The sequence below is a fragment of the Anopheles funestus genome, chromosome 2RL (genome assembly GCF_943734845.2).
Source record: "Anopheles funestus chromosome 2RL, idAnoFuneDA-416_04, whole genome shotgun sequence".
NCBI lineage: Eukaryota > Metazoa > Arthropoda > Insecta > Diptera > Culicidae > Anopheles > Anopheles funestus.
The window spans coordinates 66,358,192-66,371,548 of NC_064598.1; the positions used below are offsets into that span (position 1 = coordinate 66,358,192).

General features: G+C 38.8%; 1 protein-coding gene and 1 non-coding gene across 7 annotated transcripts in view; one reads left to right on the top strand and one right to left on the bottom strand.

The window, feature by feature from the left end:
- LOC125765575 (neuronal acetylcholine receptor subunit alpha-7-like) overlaps positions 1-13,357 on the bottom strand; it is a 72,552-nt gene that overhangs the window by 4,672 nt on the left and 54,523 nt on the right. For all 6 annotated transcript variants that reach the window (XM_049430879.1, XM_049430876.1, XM_049430875.1 and 3 more), the window contains exons 7-11: positions 12,973-13,153; positions 9,979-10,054; positions 4,457-4,651; positions 4,043-4,129; positions 3,816-3,925 (exon numbers count right to left, since the gene is read on the bottom strand). In XM_049430879.1, coding sequence (XP_049286836.1) covers positions 3,816-3,925; positions 4,043-4,129; positions 4,457-4,651; positions 9,979-10,054; positions 12,973-13,153 — 649 coding nt within the window. The remainder of the gene's footprint in view (positions 1-3,815; positions 3,926-4,042; positions 4,130-4,456; positions 4,652-9,978; positions 10,055-12,972; positions 13,154-13,357) is intronic.
- On the top strand, positions 6,899-6,978 carry Trnal-uag (transfer RNA leucine (anticodon UAG)). The gene has a single exon. It is a non-coding gene; the product is annotated as a tRNA-Leu (tRNA).

Genomic DNA, 13,357 nt, shown 5'->3' on the forward strand with positions numbered 1-13,357 from the left:
ATATCCTTTGCTGTATTTGTTGCTATCCCATACTACTCACAAACTCACAAAAACGGGCCTAAACGGGAGAAGGAAAAAAACCTTTTGCTTTCCCTCCCACACAAGATCACACATCCTTCCCGGGGATGGGGCAGGAAAGATTGAATTTTTCCTCCTACCGTCAAGTGCCAAGCAGCGTAAAAGCTTTCAGCTTCGCAATGCCTTAAACGCACACGACTGCACGGGCTGTCCCGAGCAGTGGCAGTGCTGTCGTCTGCTCTGTGGTGGAGACACGCAGACCGACGACTTCACCACTAGCAGCCGTTTAGTGGTTGTACCCGTTTGTTTAAGAATTTTCCAGAATATCATCCATCCATCCCAATCTTCGTCCCCTTCTTCAGCGTTATTTCCGCGCAAATCGACACGGGGCGAGGATTTCCTGCGTCCAAACAACGTCCATAAGGTCTCCATCCACTTCCGGTTAAACTTCCCGTTTTTGCTACTAGGAAACCATCATGTGGCAAACAGCGGGTGTGGGAATGTGCCGAAAATCATCATCCTTCACGGGATGTGCTTTGAATAAATAATCGCTCAAGCCGCGCGTTTGTTTGTGTATCTAATATGATTTTAAATAATCCAAGAGCATGCGTTCCGTCTTCTTTTTTTTTGGGAGTGGTCTATGGAGCCAAGTCAGGCAGGATTACTTTGCTTATGATTTTCTCTAGTTCTCTTTCTGTGTTTCTTCCCCGTCGAAAGATTCTTGATGAGATCTACTTTCGGCAGCATTTACATTGCTGCTGCTGCTGCTGTTGCTGCGGAAGACGCCTTTACGAGTTAAAAGGTGACGATAGGGACGATGAGAAAGGCTCGTGGAGCTTCTCCCAGGCATCATCACCGTTGCCGTTGACAGCTATCGTACCTTATCTATCATAGCGACACGACTTGAAAAAAGGGTCGATATGGTGGAAAACCGATCGTCATGACGAAAAATGTCTTTCAAAAGCTCAACCCAACGCCGCGCGCACACTGTTTTTATCTCCCCTGGCTGCAGGAAACACTGTTGACAGGAAGCACTGAACGGGCGGCAAGAGCCGAGTGTGGTATAGAACAAAACATTGAAAGTGGATGAGAAAAAAAAAACTCATGGAACACGATGGACAGATGACACGGATCGCGTTATCAGCTTTTCTTTCATCATTTGACATGGCAGGACAGACCGTTCTGTGGGCTCCTTTTGCGACCCTACCAGCTTGCCAACGTTATCATCCGGCTGGTAAGATAATTTGCGCTCACCAGCAAATCGGCGAAGGCGATTGGCTTGCGATTGCCATGCCACAGCCAGATGAAGGAAAAAAATATGGAAAAAAGCGTAAAAATGGCATCACTTTCATCACACGAGAGGCCAAAAAGAGTAGAAAGTAGAAAAGCAGGAGAAAAGTATGTACTAATAAATAAATCTTCTCCGCCTTGAACGACGAAAACCGCAACACACATCGGCTAGCGAAATGTGGCACCATCAAACATCAAAGCGATGAAAATATCTTCGCGAAAAGTACAGATAAAACCATGGAACAAGCGTAAAGAAGGAAAGAATAAAAGACCAGGAGGTTACACATTAATGAAAAAAATCATCTAAGAGCGTAATCACCGCGTACATGTTGCCGGCTTAAGATATCTGAAACCTAGATTTCCTCCGTTGTAGGATACTTTAAGAGCAAATTGGAAGGTCTACTTCTTGGTACAATAACTCTGAACTGTAAACCCACATAAAAAATAAAGAAACATGCCTCTCCTGCTCCAAAAAGTGAACGTGATTATTTGTTAAACATGTCATATTTTACCAACGTTTCACATAATCTTCAAACATATTCTTTCATACATTAGGCAGTTTAAACATGTGGAATAAAGTCCTGAACAACATCTTAAACTTTAAATCATTTTTTATTTGATTTTTCGGAAGTTATCGTGGAGTTGAGAGTGTGTAAATGTTGCCAAACAATTTGGAATCTAAACCTCAAAGTTGATGATGAAATTACTTAACTTGACAATTTGTACCAAAAACTGCTCGTAAATATGAATTGAAGTCACTGACGCCTACAAGACACGGTAACATACCAGAATGACTAAACGATAGAATTAAGGACGATAGAATGCTCGTGATGTTTGATTTCATGAATCCCACGCTTGAATTCCATGCGCTTTTGAATCAAGAAAAGATACAAACTCGTTTCTACGACTTTTTTCACCGGGAAAAAAGAAAAGATAGGGAAGCTACACTTCTTCAGGAATCAAAGAAATCAGTTATACTCAGGGCAATATGTCGAGTTGAGTACGTCTTTTATAAAGAGCGGAATTGCAAAACTTGCTAACCAGTAAGAATGGCTTGGGTTGTTTTTAACATAACACTGTTTTTTTCTTAGAAGAATAGACCAAATAATTCATTTATATGCAATTAAAGCTAAGGAAAGAGCAAGTGTCACAACAAGAATTACTTAGGTTGCTAAGAAAAGCTTCTAATGCAATCAGATTTTACTATTCAAATAGACCCTGAAATGTGTATGTTTAATGAACGATTTTGGAGCATTGGAGGATTTGATTTGAGTAACAACATGTCACGAAACAATTGTTGACAGATGTCATTATTCAAAGATTATAACAAGATCGTAAGATTAGTACACCTTTGAAGGAAATCGATGCAGCAATACACATCAGAGTAGATGGTTGTATGGAAAAGTACTTGAATATTCTTATGCTCAGATTGTTCTATGTCTTGTCAGTATCTTTATTATGTTCTATCTTGGACGATTTGTGCAGGTTCGTTATGTTTAATGATCGGTACGATTTTGCAGTTGTTCATTATCTTTTGGTGGATTCTTTTGTAAGTAACAAAGTTCATTTTGCCAAATCTTTATGTGGTTTAAAAAAACTAAGAATAAAATCATTATAATTCACTTCCAACCATTACTAGAACCACTTCGATTCCAGACCCACTAGTCATAAACATTCAATGTCAGACACAAACTTCTACTTCATGCCACTTTCATTCATGGTGACGTATTGAACCGGAACGATAGTTGCCGGTTTGTTAATATGCAGTTCATTTGAAAGCCGACAGTTCGTTACGCACATTTCACAGAAAGGTGCGCAATCTTCGCAAAAGCAGTCCGTCCGAAGCAAACCCATTATATGCATCCTGCATGCAAGCAACATGCCAGGTTCTGTGCGTTCTTCCCAATGCACAGGTACCAATCATACACTGGCTGCAATCTCGGTACACTGGTAGACATTGTGTCGCCGTTTGGTCAAACGGGATTCATATTTCATAGCGGGAAACAGTGCAAAATCCATCATTCTAGACCACTGACAATGACTTTCGAACGCAGCACTAACCAAGTAGTGTGGAATTTCACCGGTGGAAAAAAAAACATAACCACACTGCAAACTTCAAATTGCATTCGGTCGCATCCGTACGATACCGCAGCCATGAGAGGCATCTGTCTAACGAGAGGTTCGAAAACTCGCATAAGTATTCATTAAACCGTGGCAGTACACCGTTTGCCACATAGCATGAATCGAGAATGATTCTTTGAGACTCCACGCTATGTGCGGTTTGGCCCTTGTGTTTCGATTGTTGAATGTGCTCTAGGTCGTACGATGCATTCACACCACTTCATATAGAATGACCTTTGGGGCCGGCTTATGCCTTTTTGGGTAGGAATCTCAAAGGAGAAAATTCACTTCCGGTGAGTGTGAATACACCGTACAGCGAAATATGTAGCGTGCTATCGTTTGTTCCAAATGTTTCGTTATCTACTTGATGTCCTGCTGGTACTTACCCAATCAGACATTTCGTGTGTGTCCGCATTTCTATGATGATAATTTAAAATTAGAATCGTCGAAACAACGGATGATGCAACCATAAACATGATGCAGTTAAAATATGTGCCTGGAAAAGTGGGAGAATAACAACGAATAGATTTAAACAACCGCAAAAATGTTATGAAAATATTCTGATGATTGAAGAGTTGACTTTAAACGATCTTTCACATTGATCGTTACTTACCTAAAAGTGGAACAGCATCCGATGTGGCTGGCATTGTCTCAGCAACCATATTTAAAAATACAGTCAGTGATAATAAAATTGTTACGCCTGAAATTTAAAAATGCATAAAAAAGCATTAAGTTTAGCGCTTATGCGTGAATGCGTGAAAAACTCTAAATAATATATAAACTAAATAAAATATTGAGTTACTTCACAGAAAAGAAAACTGCTATACAAAAATAATTGAAGTTAAAAGGTTTTGTTAATGGTCATAGTTTGGATTTGTTATATTAATCTGCTAGTATAATAACGAAATTTATTTGATTTAACTTTCCGTAAATAAAAGCATGCTCAATGAAGTGGTTATCACCGAGTTAAAAAAATATAGTATTTGTAATTATCTTCAGTTAACGTAACCATATGTTTGCCACTTACCTAATGATAACTTTTCGCCGGAGTCCGGTGGCAGGGTGAATCCTAGCAATGCCATCGATGCAATCAGCACACACGGTACGATCAAATTAAAAAAATAGTACAGTGTTCGCCTTCGAATGATGATGGCGAAGGTGATGTCGATGTAAGGCTCTGGACAGCAGTTGTAGTAGATTTCGTTACGCTTGCCGGGAACACCTTTATAGCGTAACCGTGAAACACAGACACAAACGATCGATAAAGGAACATTTCATCGCACCGAGTGTAAGCAACGTAATATTACGATTGTAGAGAGGTGCGTTTGTGTGTTTATTTTTATATCATTTTTGAAGAGGGGGGGCGGTGGAAGGGAAAACAAAGTGCTATGTATGTTTGATAACGTATACAAGATGTTCGTATTTTCCATTCGTAAATAGTGATCGAAACGAGCATGATCGTACATCGATGGAAACCAATCCAAAGCTGCTACATTACACAGTGTAAGTAAATTCCATTTCTTCACCATTTCAAATTTTATGGCAGAAGCGTGTAAGTTTTATGGCCACTGTCTTTTACTAACTGTCAAACAAATTCCGTTCCATTGGAATGTTGGTTGTTTGTAAAAATAGTCATCTTTAAGTCGATGTACATGAAATGAAGACTGATTGTGAACTGTTGGCGAGTATATGAGCAAATGAAAATATAATAACATTTTTGAAAATATTTGAATTTTCCTAACAATTTAAATCATAAATCTTAGGCAACATGATCCTACTTTTGATGAAGGTACTACCAAGTATTACAGCGCATTTTTGTCATCAGCCAATCAGCCTTTTCTCCAGATAGGGAAGATAATGAACAAAAGCAATTCTTCAAACAAAAGGCAATAGTATTGACTATTACTCTCTAGTAGTGAAGGTGTATCGCTTCATAAAAACTGCGATCTATTACACGTATATGATTAAAAACGGGAAGATAGTTTTAAATTTTGTGAACAAAACAAAAAACCAATCTAAGCCTATTCATCGATTTCAATAAAAAAAATGTCCTTACTTCAAGCATACCATTTCACAACCAAATTTGCTGAATGGGTTTGCTGAAAGTAACGTTTCCATTATAAGTTTTACTCATTAGCTCATTACTCAGCTAAACCAAAAACCATGCCCATCCATCTTAAAAGCTAATGTTTTCAGCCATTTTCTCTCCATTTATGGGACAGTTACACCTTTGGACAGCTATTAATTGAATTAGTTGTGATCCTTTTCCGGCGTGGTTATTGAATATTTAATCTTGCCAGCTCGACTGTAACCAGCGGGCACACTCACACACACCTTGTCTGTTCATACAAACACATCCACACACATTCAGGCGCGTACATGCTCAAAACTCCACACCAACTCAGCGGACCAGTGTGGTTCAGTGGTTGCACGTGCCCGAGCAGCTTTCCAGGGTTAACTTCTGCCCCCCCGGGTTAGTGCTCCATTCTTTGAAGGAATTAAGTTTAATGTCCTTTCGTGTGCGAATGTTTTCTTTCCCGCCGACTTGGCGTGTTCACTTCGCTGTACACACCGTTTCATCTTCTGTCTCGGTAGAACGTGGCCATCCAGACCACACCGGGAGGGATGGTTATGGGACAAAGTTTTCCAGTCCCAACAACATATCCCTCGGGCGCACCACCGCCAGGTTTTGGTGTGGGATTAGTGATAAAGGGTTCTCGTAATAAATTTAATCACTTTGCATGTTTTAACCATTCATAATCGGATGGTATGGCGGACACAGTTGAGGGTGGGCGTCGGTTCCAAGCGGAACCTGTCCCACACTCATACACACAAACACAACAGCTTGATCCTGGCTGCATATCCTACCAAGCGCTTGAGCCACTTCATTAGCCTTCGTCGTTTTATGTTTCCCATGCACCGAGCAACACAATCCAGGGGAGGTGGCTTTCGATCAATAACCGCCGGCCAAAGTAAGGTTAGGATTTGTCCCGGAATGTCCTGCTTAAACGGAAAGGTTCAATTTATTCTTCGCCTGATGGGCTATAATAAACAAAACCCGGCCCAAGCTTTGTCCCGTGCAACACAGGAACAAAGCTGTCTCGCATTCTTTCCCAAGAGAGCAAGAGCGTACGAGAATGGGAACAAAATGAGGCACTGGGTGCGGTTAATAGTTAATGGTATCTCGGCTGAGGTTATGCAAAAGTGCGCCAGTAAACAATGTCCGTCAGCAGAGACCATACAGGCTGGATGGATCGTGCCGGTCTGTTCGGGTGAGTAGTGGAGCCTAGCGGGAATCGATAAAATCCGTCCTCTATCATGTCTTAAACGATTATGGCAATTAGTTAGCAAATTGTTAAATGCAACGATCAACTCCCAGTAGGGAAGGCTGTATGGGAAGGAATGGAATTTATCACGAAAGCAATATGGAAGCCAACGAAAGTGCGTCGACGTACAGCAAGACTACCGAGGCAGCGTGGCCGAGCGGTCTAAGGCGCTGGTTTTAGGCACCAGTCAGAAATGGCGTGGGTTCGAATCCCACCGCTGTCAAGCTTTTATATTTATGAATCATGAGCCCAGAGCTTTTAAATTTGGAAAACGACTCAGCGTGTTGTTGAGGTATGTCAAATATTTATAATTTTCCTATTAACAACTAGCTTTAGCGCGTTATTTTGGCATTCCTTATTCTTTCCCTAAATAACGATTTTTTTTACAAATCGTTTTGCAGTTAACTTTGAATTTTAAATAAAATCGCTTTTTACAAGAACGAATCAGTTTTCGTTTTAGTTCACTAACGGTGGAAATTTTTTGTTACGATCTATCTTTAAGCAATTTTTACTCGTTTGTTTTTTGGGTATGGGCAATTAATGTGAATAAGACGCTGAAATGAAAACAAGAACATATCTTACTGATTAAATCGAGTCAAAGCGTTGTGTGGTAGCGACATCTTTCCGAACCTTCCCGTAAGCACTGTTTCGCCCTATTGCGTGTCTGAAGCGTTCCCAGTTATTACGGGACACGTTCGGTATTATATTGATAGACCCTACGTTTGGCCTACTACGGTTTTTCCACGGAACTACTTACCGACAGTCTCCGAACCGTCAGTCTTCTTTTGGTTATAAACGCACGTCGTGTGATATCTCCCGCGCGTATCAGTGCGCTTTTGCTCTGTCTCTGTGACTTTCGCATTTCGGTTGGTAGTGGTAGTGCGCTCAGAGTTGGAGAGTTTAGGATCGCACATCCCCCGCGCGGTTTTTTGGGGATGAAGATCGGAGTATCGAAGACAACAGTGGTTTCGTGACGATTGATACAACGCGCTAACGAATGGCGCAATCTTCGTGTATCGCGACTACCCGCTGAAGGTGAATCACGTTGGTCAGCGCACATTAATGGCGGAAAGCACCGCCAGAGAGTGAGCTCTTCACACCCTCCGGAGAACATTTCCATGTCCTTTGGTGGTTTTTGTACGGTCCAATCCCTTTCAAGGATGCTCGTTTCATCACCAAACTACGCTAACGGTGCATCAGTTTTGGATCGTGATGTAGAATGCAGTTTCGATGGGAAACGAGCTTATTGGCCTTTCGGTTACGCTTTCGTCACTTTCATCTTCGGCAGTTTGGAAGCTGAAAGCCCTGACAGACGTGGCTCAGCTCCTGGCGGGTAGTGCACGATGGGATTTGTGCAATACGTAGTTTAATGGTGTTCGTTTCATTTGCTTTATGTTTTACAGGTGCAGTTATTGGGGTTTTTTTTTAGCGATTTGAGTTTAGTTTTGAAAACGTAACAAGGCTAACTTAACACGGTATCCAATGCAGAACGAAAAAACAAAACGATCTTAAACGGTTGTAATTAGCGCAAATTTTGCGAAGCCTCTGTTTAGACAGCTAGTGTGTTACATTTTCGGTTTCCTGGTTCTGTACTCGTTCATCACATCCGATCCAATGCTTCATTCAAATATTGTTTTTTGTTATCGCATTTATAGCAGAGCATTTTGCATTCTGGCTTGTTGCCATATGTGATCATATATTCAATACAATTAATTCTTTATCAAAAATTGATTGTTATGAAAATTCTCCATAACAATAACATAACAATCATAAAAAATATGTATTAAATTATGATCATGATCATTTCTAGATCGTTCTAAAAAATAAAGAAATATGCTACATTAAATGCAAAAATTGACTTGGAATGTTTCCCTAGGGATAACATCGAAAATTAAATAAGTATTTGTTGCAGAATTTTCTTATTATTAGCATCATGCATGCTTAAAACTGTTGAAAAGTAAAATTCAAATATTTTGTGTTCATAATTAAAATTGTTACACTATTCAATACGCTCCACCACCGAAGTTGACCTGTTTCATGCTTTGAATTAAAAGTTTACCATGGCTTTAGTCTTGTTTTACAAGCTAAATTTGTTTGTGCTAACTTCACTGAGAATGGGAAAAACTCCTCACACGGTTTACCGCAGCCTAATCGAAAAGAAAAATAACTTTTCGTTCGTTCTGTGCGTGTACATGCATACCGCATCTGAGTTTGATGAAAATCGAAATCTGTCATCGGCAGACTTGACAAAACGAATCAGCCAGGAATTCGTACGGTCATTCTAGCTGCCACCCAACCGGATACTGTCGATGGCAGATCTTCGAAAGCTGATTGGGAAGGAGGGTTCTTTTGCGTTTCTTTCCGGTGCTAGCCGTACATATCACAATGCTGGCACTATGATTTCTATGGGAAATGTTTCATCCGAAAGGCATGAAAAAAGTTTCTTCACAAGCTGAAGCTGAGCACAAACTATTGCAAAACTGTTGTCGAAGCGAATCAATTTCTTTTCAACAAGATCCAAAAAGGTCCTTATCGTTAAGTGCTTCTCCTTCAACTGTGGAAGCCATATGCAGAAGAAAGGACGTTTGGAAATATCGCGCACAACTTCATGTTACATTTGAAACAAACCATCAGCAGCGTTAATCGTATGCAAATACTTGTGCTTATTCAAAGCATTTTTAACATAAAAACAAATAATATAACCCTAGCTCTGTAACGACCGATTTAAGGGAATTCAAAACGTGATCAGTTTATTTTGTAGCAGAAAAAGAAAAAACTAGCATAAACAATAAACAAAAGCGCACGACGTTTAAACATGTTTTTAGAATTTTTACATGACTAATGAGTATGTGTTATGTTGGTGATGTTTAAGCAAACTAGTGTTTACTACAGCATGAACATGATAATATGAAGCCATTTTCAACTTGGTTTGCGGATGGATGAGTCGAACAATGAACATTGCTTTTGCATTGTTTTTTTTGTTTTGTTTTGTTTTTCGCATTGGAAAAAAAGTTTTTGCTGTTTGCATCCAATTGTGATTTCATTGTTATATGCTTTTGCAATTAAGCTCATTAGGTCGAATGAAGGGATGTTTTTTTTACTTCTTCAAACTAGATGAAGCTTCCATTCCAGTTCATTCCAGATTCCAGTTCCAGAATTCAATTTCCATTGCATTATTCCTTGTTGTTAACGATTTAAGCTACGTTTAATATCGGTGCCTTACCTAGAAGATCCCATTCACCATTCGTCACGAAACTACTGACATCTCCACCTGCTTCATCTTGCAACTGTAAGTCTAACTGTAATGTTAGAAAGAAAAGAATTCCAATATTAGTAAATATGCGTGATCATGCGAGCGGAATAAGTTTTGGTTTCTAGGGCTGTTAAGGCTACTCGTAGCCAGTCCACAGTACTTTATAGCTCCTATGTGTTTGTTGGAGTAGGCGAAGTATGGTAGCTAGTTCCGCATAAGAAGCCAGACACGCACAAAGCCTACTATCACTCGCGCACATACTAACATCCACTCGTAAACACAGATAAGTATAATTAGAAAATATTTTTCTATGTAAATTAATTACCTATGTTTTTTTAACAAAATTTAATTTAAAAAAAATACGAAGAAACAAAAGGTACAATTCAACCACTCGCGCATCAAATCAACCTGCTGGCACACGCAAACTTGCACACAAACATAAGAAATTGAAAACAAATTAAAGTGAACATTTCGAAAGAAAAAAAAAGGTTTTTCATTAGGTAATTTCAAAACACTATAAGAATAAAGTAAAAATTATCTTCTCATTATGTTTAATTGCATGCAAAAGTAACAAGATGGAAAGCTAATCCAATTGTCAACCCAATAACGATAAAGCAACGAAACACTAAGCACAGAAGCTTCAACAGATCATAAATCAAAACATTTTTTTAAAAGTAAGATAAAATTATAGTTGATTGCAAAAAATAAGCATACATCTGTAAAAGCGTTTAGAAACAGTTTTGCTTTGTTAAAATTCCTCGAGAACGATCCCACTTCTACACACGAGGACCTTTGTACGCTTCTGAAATACGAGCAGCTTTCTCTGTGACCGACCGACTGTGGAAGTGTTGGAAAGGATTCGTTATAATTATCCTAGCGTGCTTCCGTCTCCAAACTTGTCCGTTCAATTATGTGGCTGGAAAAAGCTTTGGTGCATAACTCGTGCCTGGACACGTGTTAGTGCTACTTGCACTTGCATCACACATTGCTCGTCCTTTCAGGGGATTCCGGTGCGTTGTACCTTGTTCGTTGTTTGCTGTTAAAATGCTCTTTACTAATCGTCGTAGGTACCATGTTTATAGACCTTCTTCTACTGGGTTTTCTACCTGAAGATGTGTTTAATGACAGTTTACTTGCCTACTTACAAATACATATTTCCTGTCGACTCAGGATTGAGAGCTTTCGAATGGTCATGATATGATTATTGTTCGATAGTTTGTATGATGGTTTGGTTTCGGTTTGTATTTCTTCTTCCTCCCAAGAAGGAACCGTATCGACGAAGAGTTTTTTGAAGCTGTTCCCGAACAGTCAAATGACGCAAGAATTTGCTTACGATGTCGGATCATTGCGGTGCATCGAACATCGATGTATAACCCATCCAACCCCCCAACGAATGGTATCCGAAGAGTTCAAACCCTTGCTGAGGACAGCCATTTTCACGCTGGGGGTGGCCATTCGCCAAACGGGAACGATATTCAAAAAAGTCTTCGACGGTCACAGCTGCTGCTGGGACGGGATTCGTGTTTGCTTTCCATTGGAAACTAATTTACACTTTATTCCGTTGATCCTATCTGAAACAACTGTCTTCGGTAAAATATGCTCATGTAGCGAGATTATCTTTAAAATTTATTAAAAAGGAATTATTTTCCATATCGGGTAACATTTCATGCTGTTGAACAATCTCGCTGCATGAACATATACATTAAAACATCCTTTGCCTTTGACTTGCTGCTACTTACTGCTATTTAATTTTGTAGAATAATAAAACCATACAACCATAAAAAATTGTTAAATCACACTTATTTTAACCCCTTTTCTTAATTACATGTAAAATTCTAAACACCCGTTTAAACACAACAAAAAGTAGCTAACGTATACTAAACTTACTAAAAAACCCAACAGCAAAAAATACACAGGAAATCTAAGATTCCTGACAACACAACATGAAAAATTGAGCGGCAATAGAGGAAAAACCCTCTGCGGTGGAAGAGAGCTAGTAAAGCTGCCATTACTATATGCAAATGGAGATATTTTTGAAAAACACTATTGGTAAGCCAAAAGCGAGGAAAACTTATCTAGGTTTTGCACAATCGCTAGAAGAATAGTAATATGCTAGAAGTGTTATTCACTCAGCGTCATAAGAATGAAGTTATGTTTATAATTAATGATTATCTTTAATTAAGAAAACAAACCCGAGGAGAAAGATATTAGTGCACAAATTGAGGCATTCGATTAGAAAAGTATGTTATTGTTTATTTTATTTAAATCTAATGTAATTGTAATTCTTCTAGGAATTATGAAAACGCCAATTGTGGTGTGACAATAATAGGAGACGAAACGAAAAAAACTAATACGGATATTGAACACATCTAATCCATCTAACAATTTCAACTTTCTAGAAGCATGTGGCAGCGATCACTTTTATATCAATTTGGTGTTAATAAATCAAAATCAAAAAAGATAATAAACAAAACAAAAATTCCTATCGCAAAATAATAAACTGAACATCGAAAGTACAGCCAGAAGAATCTAACACTTCTTAAGGAAACGATCGGCTTAAATACCAATTCACACTTGTTTTTTTTTCAATTATTTAATGTTTGATCTACATTTACAATCTTTACATTTTTCTTAAAGATATATACCAGCTAGTGGTTGTGCATAAACAAAACCTGCAGCAAATATCTTTGAGTACATCTGTACCGTCTTGAGAGATCAAACTACACTGTAGTGTGAATTGATTTTTCAGAGCACGACACAAGTTAGCTTTGGCTCTAAAGGCAACGCAGGTGTATGTTTATAGCAAGTACTCTTTTGTCTCGTAGTTTTGCGTTTAGTAGTAGTACTGTACTGATAGGTGGCTTGTTACTGCTATGGTATTGGTACGATTTAATTGGATCTGCTGGTGTGCTAAATATATATGTAAATCATTCATCTGTACAATTTTGTAAGCATCAACTTTACCTGGAAACCATCATATGTCCAACTACCAAATTTCATTTCACATCTTTGATCGTCAAATGGAAACCACGTTATATCTATTTTACATGTTGATTTGAAGATTCCTGGTGGCACATACAAACAAGAACCATTATTGCGTACGACTACGTTTGTTGGGTATGTGCCATCAAAGCCTTCATCAGCACTAAAATATAAATATACGGTAATGATGAGTACATTTCAACTGCTCTGGTCGGTTGTTCGGTTGTGGAAAAGATTAGAATAGTAGTTTAGTTGTAAAGGTTTTTTTTGTTAAAGAAATCGAAACAATTTGAATAGAAATATTGCTTTTATTTAAATTTTGTTTTATTCGATGATTTGTGAAAAACAGGGGAAAACCAACAAATAA